Below are 23,913 nucleotides of genomic sequence, written 5' to 3' on the forward strand. Positions count from 1 at the left end.
TGAGTATTTCCACCTATTCACCCTGCACAGTTTTAATCAGTTGCACGCACCTTCACCATCATCCCCTCCTTCCCCCTGACAGACGTCACACACGCCCACCAATCGCCTGTTGTGTTTATCCTGCAGCTTTTATAAACCGGGACAGCCGGAGACAGAAGCTGCAGACTGCATCAGTTTCTCATGCTTTCTCCCACTTTTAAACTTCTGCACTAGAGCATAGTATTTTACATAAGTTCAACTTAAAGTTCCATCACCCAGTTTCTTCTTGAGTTTCTTTCGCGCTGGTTCCATGATGCGTCTCCAGTTCGTCCTGTGCGTAATGAGCCTGCTCGCCTCCTCTTGTCTGGTCACCGAGGCGCGGATAGCCAAACGCTTCGCCATCGGCTGTCCGGAGAAGTGCGACAAGTCTCAGTGCGCGCCGATACCTGCTGACTGCCTGGCCGGTGACGTGCTGGACCGCTGCGACTGCTGCCCGGTTTGCGCGTCCGGCGAGGGCGAGCAGTGCGGCGGCACCGGAGACCGCGAGTGCGCCGAGGGGATGGAGTGCGTGGTGAGCGAAGGGGTGGAGGTGTCCGCGACGGTCAGGCGGAGGGGCAAAGCCGGCGTGTGCGTATGCACCAGCACCGAGCCAGTGTGCGGCAGCGACGGCGTCTCGTACCGGAACATCTGCGAGCTGAAGCGCGTCAGCAACCGCGCCATGAAGCTGCAGCAGCCGCCGGTGATTTTCATCCAGAGAGGAGCCTGCGGGAAAGGTGAGAGCTGTGTGTGTGCGTGTGTGTGTGTGTGTGTGTGTGTGTGTGTGTGTGTGTGTGCGTGTGCGTGCGTGTATGTGTGTGTGTGTGTCTTTTGGATCTGAACTTAATGACCTCAGCAGCAGTCCACACACACACATACTTAACTTTCTCCTTCTCAAGCCAACTCAAATCTCCCAAAGAATGCATTTTGAAAATATTTTCACATTTTTACATTCATCCAGTAAACCATGAATCTGATTTGTGGTTCTGATCTCTGCAGTGAGCCAAGTAACCAAATCTCCATCCTCATCATCTCGGCATGTAAACCTGTTATTAAATGGTTTGCTAATCAACAGATTTTTCCACTGCAGCAGCAACCGATGGTTGGGTTTTGTCACTGATTTGGTCGACTAAATGTCATAGAATAGTATAAAAAAAAGGGCCATATAACTTTAACTGTGTGTTCTTTGGGTTGGCTGCAGTTTGCCCACTTCTAAAGCATTTTATCCAGTATACAGGCCTCAGACTGTAACACAACCAGCTGCATATTGGAAAAAAAGTGATTTTCACAGTAGGTGAACTGATGTTACAATACAGACTGCTGCAGGAGCTTATCGTTGGAGGCGAATTACGAATCACTTCGCTAAATCAAATCGTTTCTGTCAGTTCAGCTCAAAGATTCTTTCGTTTTTTTTCTAAGCTAAGCGATTCGCATCGATGTTCAAACACACTTCAGTTCCTCCATCAGAGATCGAAGGTCTTACCGTTCTTCCCGCCGTGTCGCTCAGCTGTCTTCAGTTCGTTAGTACAGTTCAGTTTTTTGATAGTTAAAGCTGTTATGTTCAGTTCAGTACAAAACTCAACATATACATCACTTTGATAGTGAAGAAGGGGGTCCAAGGCACCATTGGCCCCCCAGTTTACCCTCCTCCCACATTCTTTTTAAGTCATGAATCAATGTATCCTTGCAAATGCCCAAATAGTGCAACACTTTAAAAAGACGTTTTAATCGCTCCCGTCTACTCTAACTTTGGTGGTTGGTGCTCCCAAAGTTCATTCAGGCTGTTAGCTGCGATTAATTCCAAACACAACGCAGCTAACTAGTGCTTGTGGGATATAACAGCCCAAAACTGCTACTCAGCTGCACAAGTGTTACTGTCCTTTAAACTCATAGTTTTGGGTAATTGAACAAAAAAAGGCTGGTATATCCCACAAGCACTAGTTAGCTGCGTTGTGTTTGGAATTATTCCGCCACCCTGTGGTGCAAGCAAGCTATAAATACTCTGCAAAAGTTTAGCGAGAGTCTCTGCACACACACACACACACACACACACTTTTTGGCCCCCTCTCGCTTCTGAAATGAATGCAGCGTCCCTGCTCTCAGCCACCAGTGAGGAGCTTCACCGCTGATTCATTCAGTGACGACGATTCAGTCCAGTTTAAAGCAGCTTTAGTGAAACATGAACCGTCAGAGAATCATCAGCGACTCTGCAGCTCATCTCGGCTTTACGGAGCAAGTTTCACCTCATTGTTTATCTGTCCGGCTGCAACTTTTACTGTTTTGGTTCACTCTCAGAGCTCTCATAGCTCTCATAGCGTCGTTTTTTTGGCCGCAGCAGGCAGCTGTTTCCAGAGAAAAACCTCTAAAAAAGCCACTGTTCGCTAGTGGAGCATTTAGCAGCTACAGAGCCAGATATTCCCCCTCAGGAGCTGCTAGAGAACAAAAACAGAACTAAAAGAGAGTGAATATTGGATTTATATTCACCAGGTGGACAGAAATATTTATAATTAAATCACTTAATGCAGGTTTAAAGATTCAGGGTTAACGATTTGTGAACATCTGTAGTTCTGACCAATAAGGAGCCAGTACCAGTTGAAGACCAGCTGGTGGATGATGTCACAGATGATGAAGCTGTGTATTTTTTTTTTTTTTACAGTTTATAAGTGTAAATTGCCCTGTGAATAAGTGTAAATTACAGTTTATGAGGATATTTTAAAACTCGCACAGTTAAAACGGACATTTATATCATCAGAAGCTTTCTTGTTACGTCTCAACTCATCCTGATGCTCCGTCTTTGTTCGTCTCTCTGGCATCTCTCCATCTGCTGATCGGTCAGATTTGTGTCGGCGCCTTGCACTGCACCAAACTCTAAAAAAGGTTGTTGTTTTCCACTCTTACACACACACACACACACTCACTCTCTCTCTCTCTCTCTCTCTCTCTCTCTCTCTCTCTCTCTCTCTCTCTTTATGTTATCTTAACAAGGTCATAATGTCTTGAAATTAAGCCAGGATGTCCTGAGTGCCTGCCCTGTACTGCAAAAACAAACAGTGTTCCTCTATGAGGGTGTGAGTGTGAGAGAGAGAGTAATGAAAGCATATGAAGGAGCTCACATACACACACACACAGGCATGCACACACACACACACACACACACACACACACACACACACACACACACACACACACAGTCTGTGAAGCTGCAGCTGTGAACACACCAATCTGCTGAGTGCAGTTTGAGTCAGAAACTTAGTTGAGTTTAACAAGGTCAAAGTCTTTCTTCTTCTTCTACTTCTTCTTCTCCTCTTTTCTGTGCAACCTTTCGCTCTCCTTTTTCTCATCTCTTCTCATCTTTCTTTACTCTTCCTCCCTAACGTAAAGTATATAATCTCTTCATCTCTCCAGGAATGGAATGATGGAGGAAGACGAGTAGAGAGGGACTTTGCGTCTCCTCCGTTCTTATCTTTCCTCCCATTTTTTTTTAGTGATTTTCTTGTTTACTCACTCTTTACCTCCTCCTCTTTCCCACATTCTCCTTCTTCTCCTTCACTCATCTGCTCTTCCTTGCTTCACCCAGCAGCTTTCTCTCCTCCTCCCATTTCCTTCCCTCCCTTCTTCTCCTGCATCCTTTCTCTCCTCCCGTCTATCATCGTTCTCATTCTTCTTGTCTTTGTTCGGCTTCTACTTCTCTCTCTCTCGATCCTTCCTCTGCTGCTCCTCCTCGCCTCTCCTCTTCTTCTTCTCTTCATGTCTTCTCCTCTCTCTCTCTTTCCATCTATTCTTTCTTTCCTCTCTCCACACGTCTGTCACTTTCTATTTCTGTCCATCTCCTCTTCTTTCCCTCCACGTCTTATCCTCCTGCACTTTCCCTCCTAATTTCCTCTCCTCTCCTCCCATCTTTGATCTGCTCGACCAACAAGCTTCTCTCTGAGGATTTTTGCTCTTTTTGAGCTGAGGAAAGAAATCTGGAAGATGTCAGTGACCCTCACACACACACACACACACACACACACACACACACACACATGCTAAGTCTTTTGTGATGATTCATTTCTTGGAGCTGATTGGCCGATTGTGTAACTTCCTAAACGGACCCAGATCTAGGTCAAACAGTTATTTAACCCCCTTTTTTTTGAAGGGATCAAAATGTGTTTTCCTTTTATATATATATATATATATATTTTTTTTTTCTTTTACTTGTTCGGCTTCCTGTACAGACTTGAGAGCTCACTGTGAGATTGACAAGCTTAGATACAGTGTCAACAAAACACAGTTGCACGGTGACTCAACTCTTTCAGGAACCGGAGGAATTTGTCCCAGTTCAGGCTCGTCCAGCTCGGGAGTTCAAATAAAGCGCCACATATTTGATTTTTGAGTTGCATTCAAGAGATGTGTTCAAAAACCCCCAAAAATACTTTGCCAAGATGTAAGTGTGCAACTGATTAAAAAACACATTTGGTGCAACTACAAATCACATGTCTGTTCCATATAACCATCAGTTTTTTTGTTGTTTTCTGTCCTTACAGGCGTCCGTTGATTCATTGCTGAGAGCTGCAGATTTATAATCACAGTCAACAATTAATCGACTTAAAATCGTGCACAAATATATATTTTCATATTTTAAAAAAAGCTCAGTAATTTCCTGATAGCTCGCTATCGTAGTTTTTAGCAAACGTTACTCAAACAGGACGAAATAGTACATTTATCGGGGACTATTTTCAGCAGCGGATTAATTTGATGTATTTCTGGCAGCAGTTCTGGGTCAAAACAAACTACGGTGTAGAAAGTAAAGTACGGCTGATTCACATGTCTAGGACACAGAGGAATAATATATATCAGGCTTTGGATACACACACAATACATTTTTGTAGATAAATGTGTCGTTGAATTTGGTCTTTTCATGAGATTTTGACGATAAAGTAAATATGGACGACTGCCTCGTTCATTAAAATTTCATTATGATCTTGTGGTGACGTGAGCAGACATTGTTTTGAAAACTGTCCTTGTTGGTGCGTTCAAGGACACTCGAACATTTATTATTTTAATGAAAATGGACAACGTTTTGATCCAAGTTGGATCTTTGTCAGGTCAAAAAAAACAAGAAAATCTGACTCGGCTCAAAATGTTTTTTTAATTAAAATTTAACTTGTGGTTTTGGAGGAAGCGTGCGGACATTACTCTTTTTCTATTGGTGCTGTCTTTTAATAACGCTGCATCTCCAAATTGTGCATATAATTACATCCCTTCTAGGTGCTTAAGGACACTAGCATCTGGTTATTTTTTCATACTATTATATTATTTATCATTATTATTTGAAATGTACCTGCTGTCAGTGCAGCATTGCCCTCATTTGACCTCCGTACTTGCGGTGCTGTTACTGACACCTGCAGTGTGTTTGAGGTCAGGATGTTTCTACGTCCGTCTGACTAGCTCCATTCAGCTCACTTCAAAGCTGCAGCAGCTGGCACGCCACTAATCCCTCAGCCAAACACACACACACACACACACACACACACACACACACACACACATAAACACACACACACACACATATAAACACACACACACATAAACACATCAGTGTCTTCCAGGCAGTCAGCTGCAGTCCAGGCTGAAGTGAACATTCACAACAAACAGCTGCTCAGTCAGAAACTGTACAGCAGTACCGGAGGAGCTCCTCACGAGAAGTCATCAGTGTCACATGACCGGAGAATTAGATGACGGTTTAATTTGACAAAATAAAAAGACTCAACTTGACACGAACATTAACGGCTGGTGATTTCACTTGAACTCGGGCCTTATTATTTTAAAAACTGACAGATGACATCCCAAAAATTAAAAAAGCTGCAGTATAATCAGAGTCAGATTACCTCGTTAACATGTTACACTGAATGAGCATCTTGTTTTTGTATTTTTGTCATGGTGGCTGCACTAGGCTCACATTTCATCACGTTTCCTGATCTGACGCCTCTATCAGCTGGACGAGCCGATACATGGGCTTTTGTTTAACAGTACATTAACTTCTCGTCCCATGGGCTGTTTTTTTACGTCACCCTGCTTTAAGAAAACATGTTTTTGACACTAACAGATGGAGGAAAGTGTAACTAACCGGTCCCAGCAGGTCAGAGAGGGAGGGGCCGACTAACAAACGACCAGCGAAATGAGAAAAAAAAGGATCTGCAGCCGTGACAGATATTGCGGCAAAGCTGGAGTGAAACCAATAAAGGGGGGGTGGGGGGGGGGTTATGTGAGGTGACAGCGACAGTTATGCATGGACTGTTATATTTTGTAAAAAGACATCTTGACATCTGTCCCCAGCTATCGCTCCGTATCTTTCAAGGCTCTGAGTCATTTCCTTGGTTTTATAAGCATCAGTGGGAGCTGCAGACAGTCTGCAGCTGCTGCTCTCAGACCCTACACTTCATATACCGCAACTCCACATCTGGATTTAGTTTAACACAGCAGCTACAGTTTGGGTTCCATCACACCACCGTGCACCGCTCGCAGCCGTCACACTTCAAATGAAACTGCTTTCATGAGTTAGCAATATTCACACATTGGTGTTTTCGTCCAATCTGGCAACACAAGCCCACAATTTTACACTTCTCTTCTTCAGAGCCTTCCTAAATTCTGCCTGCAGGATCACACATGTGACCTCGTTGGACCTCGTTTTGCCGCCAGCGAGCAAAACCCATCCGATTGTGTGTATGAAGCGGTCAGCCATGATGGGACTCTTCACTGACACTGTGTGTTTTCCCTCCTTCAGGTCAGCAGAACCCGAACAGTCTTCGTTACAAGTACAACTTCATCGCCGACGTGGTGGAGAAGATTGCACCTGCTGTCGTTCATATTGAACTGTACCGCAAGTAAGAAAAACTACCTGATCATACACACACACACACACACACACACATATAAGAAACCCTCTTTCTACTTTACTGGGTACAGATGGGAGTCCAGCAGCGCCAAGATCAAAAACTGGCTAATGTACCACATCTGTAAATCTAATACATGCAGGTATGGTGCTGCTAAGTGTGTTTCCATCCACCTATTTTTATGCACATTTTCAATTTGCACATTAAAAAAACCTGAATGGAAAAAAAGTCACATATAAGTCACAAAAAAGTTTGTGCATCAATCAATTAAGCACGATGGAAACATGACGTACTTGCAGCGTGTGACTTAAACAACGAAAACATCGGATCTGTGCAGAGCGACGAAGAGGAGACTGTAACTTTCCTCAAATTAATACATGAAACAAACATAAATCCCATATTTCCATCATGGTTTCAATGTGGTTTTCCATCATTTGACTGGTGGTTTTCTAATGACGTCATCTCGTTATGTCCTTTTCTTCTGCAGTGGTTTAATGGCACTGGACTTGTTTTTATCTAGTTCTTATTTCATTTTAATTTATTTTAACCTATTTTTTTGGTTATATTACATTTTTTTTGCATTTGTTCTGTCTTATCATCAGCTTTTCAGTCATCTGTAAAGCACTTTGAATAACCTGTAGGAACTTTGGAGTATTAGCGTCAACACATGTTTATCTCAGACTCCTACAGTGGATGGAAACACACGTTAATTTGCATTTTTCTTTTACCAGTTTTATGGATATTCGGTGAATTTGCACAACATTATAAGTGGAATATTTCAGTAGTTCAATGGCAGCAGACCACTAAGAATCAGCACATGTGACTAAATAAAGAATATAGGTACTTTTTGATCCCTGCATCATTAATTACAACCCCGACAAGAGGTAACTGTCCCTTTTTTGTCCATGTTTACAACCTTTAAAATTATGACTTGGTACCTCTTAACACACCTGCAGTTAAACCTGGAGCTCAGTGCTGCAACAGCATAGAAGGACTGTATATTTAGTTTTTTGTTGATGTTAGTTTCTGGGATTGAGTTGGAAGCAGTTAGTAGTGTCTTCATATTGTTGTCTTTGTCTTTCTGCTCAGGATGATATTTTCTAAGCGGGAGGTGGCAGTCGCCAGCGGCTCTGGGTTCGTTGTGTCAGAGGACGGACTCATTGTCACCAACGCTCACGTGGTGGCGAATAAGCATCGAGTAAAGGTACAGAATGCAACATGCGTCATGGGAAACATACTGACAATATCAGCTGCAGAATGTGATGTGTCCAAATCAGGATTTTGTGACATAAATTGAAAGTGTGATGAATTTCAGAATCAAATGAAACTACAGTTCATCAGGAGCAAGGATAGCAAGGTAACGTTTTCTCCTCTTCCTCCAGGTGGAGCTGAAGAGCGGAGCCACATTCGACGCCAAGATCAAAGACGTGGACGAGAAGGCCGACATCGCTCTGATCAAGATCGACACACCGGTGAGCAGTGAGAGAGAGATGGTTGTATGAATGAATGAATGGGATCGTTCTTATTTGTGTTTTATCTTCCCTTCAAGTTAAAAACCTGCAGAGTAGCATCAGACTTTCGATGTATTGGACTCTGGCTGATCTCTTACCACCCCCCGATGTTTGTTCTGCTTCTTCCAAGTCTGCAGATGTTTTTGTAGTTGTGAGAGTGGAGCGTTTGTAGAGAAACAATCAGGTGTTGACTGGGAGTGATTCATCAGTCCTTGCTTCATCCCAGAATCGGTTTGTTTTTTTTGTGATTTGATTTTGTGAAAATGTATCACCGATCTCACCCGCGTACAACATGATTTATTTGCTCCTTCATGTGTCGGCCAAAAAATCAGAGAAAACGCTGATTTGATTTTGGCAAAACTTGAGGAAGTGATGCATCTCAATCAAGAGAAAAATGGAGCATAAAACAAGGCAATATTTGTGTATTTAATCAATTAGCAAGAAACCTGATGTCACTTTGTGTTTTATAACTTCATACGTTCTTTCTGTTTCTCCATTTCGTGTCTGTAAACTGTCTGGTTATATTTTGGGATGCAGCTCACTAGAAACTTCTTTTAAATTCTCCTTCTCTTCTTCCAAAACAAAACTGAAGTATTTATCCCTTTTAGATAATTTACTTGTCCTCAAGGAGGAAATTCTTTTCCACAATTCATAACACATAACACAAACAAGCAAGACACACAGATTATACAGAGTTATACAAAATACAGGATTCACAGGGACATTTGATTACAGGGGTCACACAACACAAACAGACATGGATTGACACTCTACACACCACAGACTGGATTTCATGTAACTTAAGAGGAGGTTACTTATTTAAGGCTCGTATGGCTGTACATTAGGAACAAAGCTCTTGCTAAAACAGGCCTTTCTGCACGTGGGTAGTCTGTACTGTCAAGGGAGCAGTAGGAGATAGACCCAATTGCAGGATGCAGGAAGTATGAACTGAGGAATATCTTTATTTAGGCTCCAGTGCAGGCAGAGAAAAAGAGCAGACTAAAGAAGGATCCAACAACACTGGACTGAAAACCAGGACTAAAATACTAACTGAACTAACGAGGAGATGAGGTGCAAGTGGGGAGATGGGTTGCGAGGGGGAGTGACGAGATGAAACAGGAGAATGGGAAGGAAGCTGATAGGCTTGGGAAAACACTGAGAAAAAGAGCAGCGCTAATGAAGTTGAACGCAGGGCAGGTGTGGAGGGAAAAACAGTCTGGAGACACAGGAGGAAAAACACACAGCAAACAGAAAACCAAAAAACCAGAAACAGAAGTCTTCAAAGATACATTCAGTCCAGTCCAAAGAAAATGTCTGAGGGCCTCTGGAGGACCGGTGGAGAATGGCAGCTAGGGACACAGAGAAGAAGAGAAGGGGGGTAAAGTGCTGGTGGATCAGGTCATTGTGAGTGCTTTGTGGATCAGGGATGAGGAGACACAATTGGATAAGTTTGAGGTGGGAATACCAATCAGTTTGCTAGTGAAATGAGTTATCTTTAAGACTTTATTCTTATCGGTGACTGTCAGTGTATGAACAAAACAGATGGCACCATACAGAAGAATTGGCTCAATAATGTTGCAGTACCAGAGAAGAAGAAGATGGGGTCGGACAGACAGGTGGTTTTAGTTTACGGATGGCTATGAGTCTCTGTTGACAACGCTTGTAAATGTCCATGTTATGCTGATTGAAGCTGAGGTTATTGTCCGATGTGATGCCAACGTATCTGAAAGACTCCAACACCTCTACATTCCCTCTTTTAATGGTGAGACTGGGGGATGGACCGGTGTTTTGGGGGGGTTAAAGAGCAGTTCTTTAGTTTTTGAGGTGTTAGGGTATGTGTACCATGTGCTAAAATGGGATATGGAGTGTTGACAGGCAGAGAGAGACATAGAGGGTTAATAGTGGATGGACTTTGATAGTCGTTCGTATAGAAGGTGTAGAGAAATGGACCCTAGTATTGAGAATAATGATGGGTGACCTTACTGCTTGACGTATCGCCAGTTATGGATCCAATGGATTCATGGTGATGGAACTTGTCGGTACTGTGGTTCCTTGATTTACCCGATGGTGCTGGATTGTGCTAAAGGCGGAGTTAAAATCAATGAAAAGAAGTCTGGCATAGTTTCTGGGGGGGGGGGGGGGGGGGGGTGTCCAAGCATTGCAGCAGACGGTACAGCAGACAGGCCACTGCATCATCTGTGCCTTTCCTTTGCTTGTATGCAAATTGGAAGGGATCCAAGAATGGTAAAACATATGGAAGGATGATGTTTTGGACCAGTTTCTTGAAGCATTTCATTGAGGCCTGTAATGGTTTAGCTCTGAAGGGTCTGTTTCTTTAGGAGCAGAGATGGCAAATTTATGTCTTTCATATAACGGGGACTGTTGAAGTACACAGCGGTCTGAGGAAGAGCGAGTGAAGGATGGGTGTTAGTTCAGGAGCCTTATTTGGTTTGCACCTAAAAAGTCGGAGGTAGACATCCTGCCTGGCTAGGAGGGGATTCATAAACCAACTCATGGAAGGGCAAAGAGTTCAAAAGGCTCTCACAGTCTGCTGAGGAATCAAAGGTATCAAATCGGGCGTAGAAATTGTTGAGATTATTGGCAAAGGTGATAGAGTCTGGTGCACAGGTGGTATGCTTGGTAGCTTGTCCAGTGAGAGTCTTAACTCACTGAAAGGCCTGTTCGGTGTTCATGTTTGCACATTCCTGTTCCAGTTTATTTTTATAGCTCTTTTTGGCCTTGAGAATTTCATTTTTAAGCCTAAAGGCATGCTTTTTCTTGTTGAGAATATGTTTTATTTGAAGGGGTGATCCACGGTTTTGAGTTTGGGTATGTTCTGATAGTCCTTACTGGTATCAAAGTACCCAGACGGAGTTCGATATAGTCAGTGAAGACCAGGATCTGGGTTAGGAAAATATGCCATTGGTGAACATTCCCTGTATGAAAAGCCTGGTTTTAATTTTAGCTCACTGGGACCTTTTAAGCCAAATAATATCATGACTCATGAAAGTGGATAGCTATGGAGCAGGTCAAGAGACGCTGGGAAAATTTTCATGTGGGTCAGCACTTTTTACTTTGTTTTGGTCCAGGGATGACTGGACGGCCGAGTTCAGTTGAGTTCAGTAAGGTTTTCCACAAATTTGGCGTAATGGAAAAACACTTTAAACATAAGAGGGTCGGTGTGTCTCTTTTTTTTTTTTTTTTTATATATACAGACACCCCTGCACGAGGTCAGACAAATAAAGACGAATGTCCCATTTTCATGAGTAAAATTCATGGAGAAATTTTGATGCCAGCTTCACTCACCAGAACAAACAGCTCCAATCCAACTGAAGTGTATTTAAATGTGCTTTTAAAAGGTTTGAGATCTCATATTCCACTGACGGATCAATTCCCCCACCAGTTAAACAACCAAAATAAAGAACCAAAGTATTCAAAAGAAGTCTGTTTGTGACTGAACGTACCTTAGAACAGGTTATAAAACGTAGCTGCGGAAAATAGGCAGAATAAGGGGAAATGAAGCCCGGCTGCTAGTTATGAAAGCAGACAGGATGCATTACACAACTCTGATCTGGACTCTGTTTTTAACAATACTGAAAATACAAGATTTGAGAAGCTTTAATGAGATGTTTTCACACCTTAAAATGTAGATATAGATTCCATCCTCAAGAAACGATTGCCTATTAAAACACTCAATAAACAAGATATACAACAGGGTGTCAATCTAAAGTAAGACAAGTACATTTTATCTCACAGTAAGATTTGTGGAAGGTTTTTCTTTGCCCTCTCCGGTCTGTCAGGAGGGCAGGTTCAGACCTGTTAATGCCATCTACACACAAACATCCTTCCTGCCATCTTGAAATGCCATCAGCATAAAACAAGTTTTTTGGGGTCATGAGGGATAAGACGCTTCCACCAGACACACAGGCATGATTGTGGTAACTGTGTAATTAGACCATCAAAAAACTCTTCATTAAGCAGTTCTCTACTTACAGCGAGTAATTACTGTGGCCGTTTCAAAAAATGTCACTTATTGGTGTAACGTGGATGCGGTCATGCAAGGTTAGGGTTTTAATTTTGATCCAGGCAGACCTGAATTTGTCAGAAACTGGAAGGATAAAGAAATGTCATCTGTTGAAAAGTAACAGCTCTGTTTTTTTTGCTGCAAAACTGTACATTTGCCAAATAACAGGCTCTAGTTCAGTTCATATACAGTATATACAGTAAGTGTGTATAATGAATTTCCCATTAGATCACACATAACTCCACTACTTTACAGATTTGACAGACGCTCAGCAGAGGTTTGTACATTTTCTCCAAACAAACAAGCTTCTGTTGTTGTTGTTTTCAGCAGTTGAGTTTAATTAAACTCAGGTGTGTCTCAGATCTAGAAATTACATTTGTTGTGCAGACTGAGGACAGCCCCAGACAAATACGTATGGAATAAACCCACTGACACACACACACACTGCAGGATGTGAGTTCATGTTTGCGGCCAGACAGAGACGATCATGGTTTTCTCGGCATGTTTGGGCGGGGCAGCGGGGCGTAACTGGAGCTTCAGGAGATGAATTTCTGCAGAGGTCCACAAACTGCTCAGCATTTGCGGTTGTGGTTTACATGCACACAAAAACCACGACTCTCTGCTCTAATGACTAATAACCCTCCACCCTCCCACACACCCATCCTAACACACACAAACACACTATGAAAATTTGTTTGAAAGTTTGTCTCAGCTCTTTGATTTCTGTTCTGCTTGTCTGCTCTGATGAAGTGTCATGAAATAAGCACCTGAAACAGGATGTAGTTTCACATTAAAATACTTTTGTATCATCAATCATCATCTGTCACTTTAATCATCATAAATACAACTAGGAAACTTTTCTGAACATGCCAATGAATCCAACTCGGCACTTCATAAAGTACTTGAAAATGTAGCAAACATGGATGCCTCACATCAGCCGCAGTCCATCCTTCATGGTGATTAAACTCTAATTTGAAGGAGGATTTTCTGCATATTTCCACGTCTTTATTTATACTCTGGGGCTTTACTGGATTATCTTTGCATGATTTACAGTTATTTATCTTTTACCGGCCCTTTATGCATTCCCTCAGTTCAGCCTCTGTCTGAAACAGGCTGTTTGAGCTCCCGTCTCTTTCTGTCTCCGGCTACTATAGTAGCAGGATTTCACTTCTTTCTCTCCTTCTTTACTCCAAATATAAACTTGTTAAATACATCCGTACATGTTGGAGCTGAATCAGATACAAAATATGCGAGTGGACAACATAAATAACACATGGAAACACCTTAGCAACCGTTTATGGGCATGTGTGAACAACATGATGTCATCACGAGGAGGAAGTAGAGGTGACTTCGCAGAGCAGACTGAAGCCTTGACTTTTGACTCTCAGGGTGCATTTTTACATATGTCCACCTCAAGTAACATCTGACATCATAACAGTATGAAAATAACAGAAAATCCCAAAAAGCAAAAAGCAGGATATGTCCCCAATATTTTTAACCATCACTCGACCAACCTTTGAGTTGTCTGACGAATGTGTGCTAGACATAAACATTTTTACCATCAGTCCTAATATGACATGAATGCAGCATAATTTCATAGTTTTGGGCATCATTTCTATCAGTTGGGACGACATTTTACTCAATTACTTGATTTCCGCTAATTGCTGCAGAGAAAAAGTGCACAAGTGTGTGCAAAATTGCAAAGTGCAGATGGTCAATGACGCAGAAAATGCAAATTTGCAAACTAATGGACATTTACTGAATATATACATAGTTGCGGTAAAAGTTTTTACATTATTTTTGTGTGGTAAAAGGAAATAGTGATTTTTTTAAGATAATCTTAGTCTTAATTAGAGATTTATTTCTTCTACGATGGAGACAGTAAGCTACTCATCCATGAATCACCCATGAATCGCCTGAAAGCAGTTTCGAGACGTGCGCGCACAGAGCAGGTCAGTGTTCAACAGCTTTTAGTGTCATTTCAGCAGTTAAGCGTTTGCAGACGGAGCGGTCGGACATGTAGCTGCGTGTTAAGGACAGATAAGTTTCTGCCTCAAAACTATCAGAGGAGGGTTTTTTGTGAAAGTGGGGCAGAGAAACAGAAAGAGAGGTTTTGTTCACACCGCTGTTTTCATGCTGGCTTCTGATTATCTACAGTAACATTTAGCCCAGTTCTCGTCTGTTTACTTTGAATAATGATTGTAATCTAACATGACCCAAACTGCCTTCTTGTGATTTTTGGAATAGAAAAAAAAAAAAGAGTCTGACACAGAAAAGTCTCAGTATGTAGGACAGTAGCTTTATATAAATAAGAACTCTTTTCTGCTGACGTAACTGGCGGCGATTGATTGATTTTTTTAAAAAAAACAAAAAAACTTTATCAAATCAAATGTTTATTGCTATATGCACAGATCTACGGGGGCCAAAGAGGGGAAAAAAAGAGGACAAATTACTAAATTGAGGGCACAAATTTCTTATTTTTTCAATTTTAGTTATTACAGTCAGGTGCACTCTACAATGAAATTCTAACTTTGTGCTCCCTTTTGGTGGCCAAAGATAACCAAACAGAGTTGAGAAATATAAAACTATGAAAATTTAAACTATAATCAGAGTATATACAAACTTTACAAGATAGAAAATACAACTACTGGGAGTTACAAACAAGAATATCAAAACCAGAACACGGTTTATTACTGACAGGCAGCTAGAATTATTCTTTGCCGCTGGACCAGAATTTACTGACCCGGTTAATCTGGTGATTGATAATGCCTCCTTTGAATTGATGATAGCTGGGTTAAATGATATCAAAGGAAAGTTTTACCAGGTCTGGAATCATTTTTTTTTAATTATATAAAAGATGGAAATAAGTGCTTATAACATGTAAGAGGAGGAGGATTATTATTTTATTTAACACCCTTCATATTAAAACCAGCTGACAAGATGGTTCAGAGCTCTGATACCACTTGGCATCTTTTTTTTTTGTTGCTGTTTTACAATGATCGGAAAAATATCAGAGTGAGATGATGGAGACAACAGAAACTGGAAAATTCCAGCAGCTCTGTGTGGTGAACAGTAATAGAGAGACAAGAATTTGTATTCTGGCTAAAGCATCTGATTGATGTAACATCTTTTTTTTTTTTATATCATAACTTGTTATAAAAGGCATCCTCTGAGCATGTGCAGACAGGAGCCGGTAGGTTTTGTTTTTGAGTATTGACTCATCCAGTAAAGCCTTTTGGCGATATTCCACCTCGATCCGGGATTGATTATTTTCCATGACACGTGTCTATGAGCAGCTTATGAAATCTGCTCTCAGCTGATCTGATCAGCTCAGAGGACTTAACAGAGCACACGGGGCACAAAATTAGCACCAGACAAACAGCCAAATGCTGGTAAAATATGCAAGTAGGTTTGCTTCACTCACCAGACAGAAAACAATGATTTGAACATTCACTAGAGATTCAACTGGTGGACAAAAAAGGTTCATTTTGCACCCTGAGGGCCCGTCTGAAGGCCAAAAGCAGCATCTGAATCATACAGCTGGTAGCACTGCTGCAGACACTTTCAACTCAGTAAAAAAAAGTGAATCAAATGATACAGTTATGGTCTTCCAAAGAGTGAGAAAGATCATTTCAGGGGTTCAAATATAGAGATTTGGAGGGAATAAATATCTGGTAATTAATACTACGTGCACAGAGAGTGAATTTTCTGGACTTATTTTTCACTTCACAGGTTTTATCCCCTCTGTGAATTCCTCAGAGAGTTGGCAAATCTTCCTGTTTGTGTAACCAGGCGGCTGAAGGCTTTGGTTTCTATGAGAGAGGGAGAAGCAGGAAAGAGAGGAGAATGAGGGAGTCAAAAAAAAAAAGAAAGATCAGGAAAATACAGCATTTCATTTCCTTTGCACATTTTTTGTGTTAAATCAAGAGTCAGAGTGCAGATATTTTGCACCAGGGAGCGAAGTATCTGGTGTTTGATTAACTCAGAATGAACATTTAAAAAAAGCACAAGAATGCATGCAGAAAGACAATAAGTTGCCAAAAATAAAAAAAAATATACTAAACAAACTACATACAATGAAAAACAGGCATACTTTAAATAGGAAACAGTGACACATTATCACCTTGATAAGATCTTGTAAGAGTTGTGTTTCTGGCCACTAGGCAAGAACAAGGCAATTTTGGTATTTTCCTGACCTTAAATTTGAATTTTTCTTCGCTCATTGGTGTTGTATTCTTCTACACACGGTGCACAGGTGGTAGATTTACTGAAATGACGCAGTGCAAAGCTAGTTGTTGCTGTTTTGGTGGAAACTGAGTGTTTTACGTAGTTCTGAAGATCGACGTCTCAGAACCACGTCTGTTTCTGGCGCATCGATAGGATGTATATAAAAATGGACGTAGTGAGGTGTGATGTCACCCGTTGGTTTCATTGGAGCCAGTTTGAAGCCCAGAGTTGCAGCCTCTGGTCGGCACCATCTTTTCCGTTTGGAGTTAGGGTTAAGGTTAGGGCTAGGGTTAGGGTTAGGGTTAGAGTATGGGGTGTTATCTTTCAGGCTCTGGTAACACGCCTCCCTACCTTGGACCAGAGCTAAAGCTAGCTTACTGGGAACACCGAGCGCTGCACACTCGGGCTAATGTTAGTTACTTTAGCTAAATTGTGCTAACAGGGCAGGTATCGTAATAAAGTCACATTAAACTTAGTGAAATATTGCAACGATTGTCCGACTCGGAGCCGTGGAGATCAGCAGGTGAGCCAACTGTCAATCACAGCTGTCAATCAACACCCAAACGGCAGACGTCAAAGCTACTATACATCTTCAAATCTTATTAATGGAGCAATAAACCACCAGCACACTTATTAGAGGGCCTGAATTTAGAGATTGAGACCATAACGACTCGTTGGAAAACAATGATTGACTCAGTATTTCTAGAGAGAAGTTTTTGAAGCTAAGAGGTAATTATAACTGAAGTGCTGTTGGAGTGAACCAATCAAAAAATTGGCATGAACAAACAATTTTTTAAAGTTATTTACTCATATAATCATTGTATAAACTGACTGTAAGACAGAAACAAAAACACACAATCTGCTTTTTGGCAGCAGATTTGTGGCTCAAACTGAGGATCAACGTCATGGGAAGTTTTCAAATGTAATTTATCAGACCTTCAAAAGTACCTGCATCGTGCTTTGGTAGCATCAAAACAAGGTCACATAAAAGCAAAACTATCTGCATGACTACTGACCCTGTAACATGCAGACTGTACTTGAGATTTTCTGCATGATGTGACCCACAGCAGCAACCTCCAGTTCCTGAATTGATTTCATCGTAAAAAAAAAAACCCTCAAAAACATCTTTTTTTAACTACGTTGAAGAAATGACAGGCAGGAGGAAGGCAGAGGAAGCTGAGAGAGAGAGATAATGAGAAGGAGGCAGAGATGAGAGAGGAAGACAAGAGGCCTCAACAAACCCACTGTTATGTTTCTTATTGTGGTCTTTGTGTTCGGTCACTTTGTTGCACTCCGCTTAGTCGCCGTCTCTTAAATTACTACTGAACTCGGCCCCTCTGCTTTGTAATCTCACTCCGGACAAAGCGCTGTCATCCTGGAAACCACCGAGCGGGAAACGTGGTCATTTTTCCTCGGTGGGTGTGTTCGGCTGGCTTCAGATGGTTGGAGTTCTGTTTGTGGCTCAGAACAGGCGAACAGAGGAGCGTTATGTTTAACTAATGGAGTAAAGCTTTGATTAGAACAGCTGAATGAATCCATTCATAACACGGCTCACGTTGTTTATGTCTGTGTACTGTAAGCTTGATGGTGATTCAGGAGGGAGTTAGCTTGTGTGTGTGTGTGTGTGTGTGTGTGTGTGTGTGTGTGTGTGTGTGTGTGTGTGTGTGTGCGTGTGTTTGTACGGGATGCTGGTGATGCGGGCATTGACCTCACTAACATAAATTAAGTCATTTCCCACCAAATTAAAACTTGCTTTTCTTGTTTCTTGTTTCGTAGGCGAGAAAGTGGTTTATATTTAAATTTATTTTAGTACAAACTGACTGTTTTTACTGTAACAGGACATGAAAAGTAACTTTGGAGGAGATGAATCATAATCTTTATTGTATAGTAACCAAAAAAAAAGGATCTATTGGTCAAAAATAAGTTACTTTTGTGTTTTGTAAGGCTGGGAAACTGAAAAAAACACAACATCAATAAGAATATTTATACCAATATCAATATATATCAATGGAAAATCACATGAACAATAATCAAACTGATATTCAATACAATGAACTGAATTTTGAATAAGTGAATGAATTTTCCAGACTAAAGTCTTGATGTATGCAAAACAGCAATGTCACCGTTTTTATTATTTTGTTGCTTCTTAATTATGATTGGCTTAGAATCATTGATTTTTACAACATGATGTCATTTATCAATAACATGATATGATCATATCGTCACAGTGGGCGGTTGTGTGTTGGCTGATAGTCCAGCGTAGTTCATATTTTACCTTAGTCATGAGTTTTTTTTTTATCACTAGTGCTACAGACGAGCTGCAAAGATAAGTAATTGATTAGTTGCCAACTATTTAATTAGTAGCCAACTTTTTTTGATAATGGATTAACCATTAACCATCCAAATTCTCTGATTACTGAATATTTTCAGCTTTTTTTTTTAGTCCTCTATGACAGTAAACTGAATATCTTTTGGTTGTGGACTGTTGGTCGGATCATTTTGGGCTTTTTGGAAAACACTGATTGACGTTTTTCACCGTTTTCTGACATTTGTTTGTATCTTGTGCAAACTTCTACAACAACAGTTGGTAGAAATCACATGCAAAGAAATGTATCAATGTGCCAACAAATGCTGCAGTAGAAGAAGACTTCCAGCTAACAAATATGAATGTAAACGATGCAGAATTGAAAATACTTCAAAAATCATTTTTTCTTATGTTTTACGAGGAAAGAAATGTATTTAACATGTTTGTTTGGGGGACACACACACTTAATTTTGGTACCTGAGACACTGAATACAAACCTAAATGTATTCGAGAAACAAACTCCACAAAACCTCGTTATTGATTAGTCTCTAATTAATACACAAAGAGTCCTCGGATATTAATGAATACATATCATTTTTATGTTTCAAGAGGCTTTAAAACAAAGCAGTATTTCATCAAATTAATGAGCAATTTATGAAAAGCAGAAGTTCTTTTGCATGACATCAAGCAGCATTTATGTGTATATTTCTGCTTTTTGTGCAAAAGTGTAAATTATATTTTATTTAGAAACTTTTAATGATTAATTATTAATCGGAGCTGCGTTTTACATGATTTTACTTTACTGGTTTGGATGTAGGCGTTCAAACATATGAGAGAGGTACAGTGAAGCTACATATGAACACAAACACACCGTCTGCTTAGCTTCTGTTTTAGGAAACACACGTAGACCAGGCTGTTGATCATGTGCAGGTGTGCTGAGCATACCTGTGGTTTCAGACCTGCGTGTCAATCAGAAAAGAAACAAATAAACATGAGGGAGAGAAAGGGAAAGGAAGTGCATTTTTCCGTGATTGTTGTCTTTATTGGTTGTCTAGAAATGCCCTGAGATGTAAAAACACGTCACACCTGCCTGTTTTTCTCTGTGTTATCTAAATTGATCTCTTTCTTTGTTCGTTTCATCAACCCTTCGTTCCTTTTTCCTCTCCTTCTCTTCACATACTGTACATATACATACTTTTTCCACCTCTCCTCTCTCTCTCCAAAACTTCCAAAAACTGGGTCAGAGTCTTCAGGATTGTTACTTAACAGAGGAAATGGGCAACACATGTGTCTGTCATCAGCAGGGAAACAAGATGCACACACACATACACACACGCACACACACGCTCGCGCTGACAGACAAACGGACGCTTGTTACGCCTGCTGGAGACTGGCTTTGATGAAAGCTGAGTGCTAACATCACAGCTGCTTTATGTCTCAGTTTTTCTGCTCTGTGTCACATCTGTGGCTGAAGTAGGTTAGTAGGACAACACAGCGCACAGTTCACGGAAGGTCGGCCAATCAGAAAACAGCTGTGTTTGATCGCTGGAGTTCCTGAAGATCATAGACATATTGAAAGAATTGATACGGCACCGTGAATCATCCGTTCTGCCAGTTTGGTCCCCCTGCGGACTAGAAAGAATTTTGATGTCCGTACAGCTGTTGGCCACATCCAGCGCTGGGTATCCTTTAGCTGCCTGAAGTAATGGACAGTTGCAGCGTGTCCTCTTGAGGAGAAGATGACATGACCTCGAAGAAGTCCTTGGCTCTGCGAACACAGTGCAGCTGTCCACCCTGAAGTTTCCTCCATGATTTATGAGGTACTTTATCATGTTACTCATATTCCCAGTTGCTCCTGAAATAATCCCTCTGCACTTTATGTATTTTTATCTGACGCCTGTAGTATAGCCATACTTTCAAACATTTTGGCGGTATCTCGGCACGCTGAACTGTCAACTCCGTCTAATACACCACACTTGACTTCACCTCTACAGACTGTATGGGTTGTAGCGGCTGCGGTAGTGGGCCAATCACACGTCGCATTAAATCAAAATAGGTTTGCGGTGATTGGCTGCAAGCAAAATCATACCAATAATCTTTTTTTTCTAGATCTGGGTACAAAAAGGATCAAACGCAGGTATCATACTGGGTTATTTCAGTTGATACCTTAAATGTAGCAAGTACTGATACCAGCACACTCACTCTTAGTACATCTGCAACTGTTTTTTCAAGAAACAAGACATCAGTACAAGTGTTCAGTGTCGAGGTTTAGTCTGAAAAGTTGTCTCCAGTGTCTTGACTTCAACGGGGGAGTCCATTCAACCACTATGGACCAGCACGGCCAGTCGCTCAGAAGGTTGCACTGGACTGTTGGGTTTGACGTAGCTCGGACATATGAAGAAGCAGTTGCCTTGTTGGATTATTTACCCTGTGACTTGCTGAATAACTATTAGAGCCAAAAAAAATAAAATCTTTTATTTTTTTCAAGCTTGGGGTTGATTTACATTGTTTGTTTGCCTGCAAAATGCAAGACCGAAACATCAAAGTGTTTTTTGGACAGTTGTGCAAGAATAATGAAAGAGCTGAACCAACTGCAGGGATGTCATCATTACACATAAATTACAGGTTATCACACTGTCAGTACCACATGCTTCAACTAGAGCACAGGCAGTGTAATAATATTATATATAGTAGTACAGAAACATCCGCTCACTAATGGGTCTGCTGCTGTTTGTGTTTTTGGAAAAGCTAGCTGCTAGCTAGCGTTAGCCGCCCTGTCGGTGGAGACAAACTGAACAAAGTAGAAACTGTTCAGTCGACTCCGAGCGCTTCAACTCTCATAACAGGGAGAACAGATCAGTGTCAGAGTCATTTTCAGTCTGTATTTCTTGTAGATGCATTAAATTCACTACCAGGTAGTCAGAGACAGTTTTCCACCAGGAGTCACCACAGTCCTGCAACCTGCAGCAGGTGAACATGTAGTGAAACTAATCACATCACAGTTTACGGGATTATCGTGACTCAAAACAGCTTAAGTAGCGGCTACCATCTAGGTTACTTTTTGACTAAAAATGTTCTTTTTGTGCATATTGAAATAACTTGACTGTCATGATTTTACACATCATGCAAAAACTCAAATTAATTAACTATATCGCCCAGCGCTCATAGTTAGTATGGACCACCACAGAGCTCCTAGAGAGAGAGAGAACAAAGTCACATGATTAAGTTCAACTATAACTAGAATGGCGATTGTGCATCCAGATGTTAGTGAAACACTAGTTCCTTAGCCTTAGCATGAATGACAGTATAAAAATGCACTAATCATCTAGTTGTAACTAGTTACCAATGGTACAAAGATGAACGTTAATAGCCACAAAGATATCTTAAGTACAGAGGAGAAAACTTCTGCACAGGCAACAAACATCATAATGAATCAATTAAGGGCTTAATTAAGGGCCCGACATGCCTTCACTGCCTTCATCACCACAGTATTGTAACTGGTGACGGTTGTCAGGTTGACTGTGTGCACCAAACTCTGAGGAGCTCTCGCCTCATTTTAACTTGTAAAATCAAGGTAAATACAAAAGAAATGTTTAATTTGCAGCATTATTTCTGGCACGTGTGTGTGTGTGTGTGTGTGTGTGTGTGTGTGTGTGTGTGTGTGTGTGTGTGTTTGTGTGTATGCCTGCTGGCTGAAGGTAATTAGCAGTAGCAGAGAAAAACAGCAGTCTGCAGGCTCAGTGTTTAATGGCTTTAATAAAGTGTACAGAGAGTGAGAGAATGTAAAACATTGGTACAGAAGTACACAGTGTGAGATGGAGAGTAGTAAAATACTATTTAAATCTATTTTAACAGATTATTATTTATAAAAGTCTTAACGGGGCTGTTCACGTTCAGTGGCAACATAAACTTGTGTGTGTGTGTGTGTTTGCACTAGCGGTAAGTCATACTCAGCTTTTATATGGCAGCACTGGAAAGTGCGATGGCAGGGATGGAAAAGCGAATATTTACAAGCCAGTTAGTCAAAGATGCAGACGGAGCTGCGACCTGCAGCTACGCAAAGTCCAGCAGGAATAGAAATCTGTTGGATTTTCACAAACGTATCCAGCTGGACTTGTTCTGCACTTCTCTTCCCGTCTTAGCAACTTTTAGTTTGGACCGCGAAATCACAATCACACTCATGCTGTAATGACACGTGGGTGCGATTATTTCCTTTGGCAACGTGTTTTAACTCCAGTTTTGTAGATTTCACATGTAGACAGAGGGGCACGGAGGGAGCAGGAAAGTGCTGAAGAAACCGCCAAGGCTGCATTAAACTGGAGAGAACTGCCAACTGACCACATGTTGGTGAGAATCGATCGATATCAAGGGGAAAAAATGAAAAAAATTACAGTTGGGGTGGAAGATGGATAACATCCTTCTGTTATTATAAGATCTTACTCATAAGATGTGCATTTGATCCTATTTTTTACCCTTTTTTTGATACTAACGGCCTACATTTCTCAACAATAGCCATTCAATTTATTTGTAGCCTCTCTGTATTATAGATTATATTGTTACTGGCAGAGATACAGAGCTTTTATTAGACAGATTTCACTGGTTTTCAGTTACTAAACCTAGAAGAAGTTTTAGTGGGTGACTGGAGGTGTAAACCTTTAAAATTTAACATCCTATTAATGGCTCACATGAGTATACACGAGTGTTTTTGTGAAAATACTTGTAATGAACTGAGTGAACCAGTGTGTGTGAGTGTGATTTTGGATGAGGACACACACACACACACTCACACTGATGAACTGAGTGGCAGGTTGGACTCATCTCACAGAATAAAAACCTGATGCGAAACAGAATTAGACAAAAAAAAATGAATTCAGTAGAGTTTTTGAGTCCAACAAACACAGAGCAGCGAGCCTGACTGACACGTCGGTGAGTCGTGGCGGGAACAAGGCTGCGGGA

At 41.1% G+C, this 23,913-nt stretch overlaps 1 protein-coding gene across 1 annotated transcript in view; it reads left to right on the forward strand.

Annotated features, from left to right (window-relative positions):
* The window catches only part of htra1b (HtrA serine peptidase 1b), a 32,935-nt gene continuing 9,022 nt past the window's right edge, over nucleotides 1-23,913 (forward strand). The window contains exons 1-4 of the mRNA XM_044338398.1: nucleotides 1-752; nucleotides 6,782-6,881; nucleotides 7,980-8,094; nucleotides 8,273-8,362. Coding sequence (XP_044194333.1) covers nucleotides 290-752; nucleotides 6,782-6,881; nucleotides 7,980-8,094; nucleotides 8,273-8,362 — 768 coding nt within the window. The 5' untranslated portion in view covers nucleotides 1-289. The remainder of the gene's footprint in view (nucleotides 753-6,781; nucleotides 6,882-7,979; nucleotides 8,095-8,272; nucleotides 8,363-23,913) is intronic.

This window comes from Thunnus albacares, chromosome 20 (genome assembly GCF_914725855.1).
Source record: "Thunnus albacares chromosome 20, fThuAlb1.1, whole genome shotgun sequence".
Classification (NCBI taxonomy): domain Eukaryota; kingdom Metazoa; phylum Chordata; class Actinopteri; order Scombriformes; family Scombridae; genus Thunnus; species Thunnus albacares.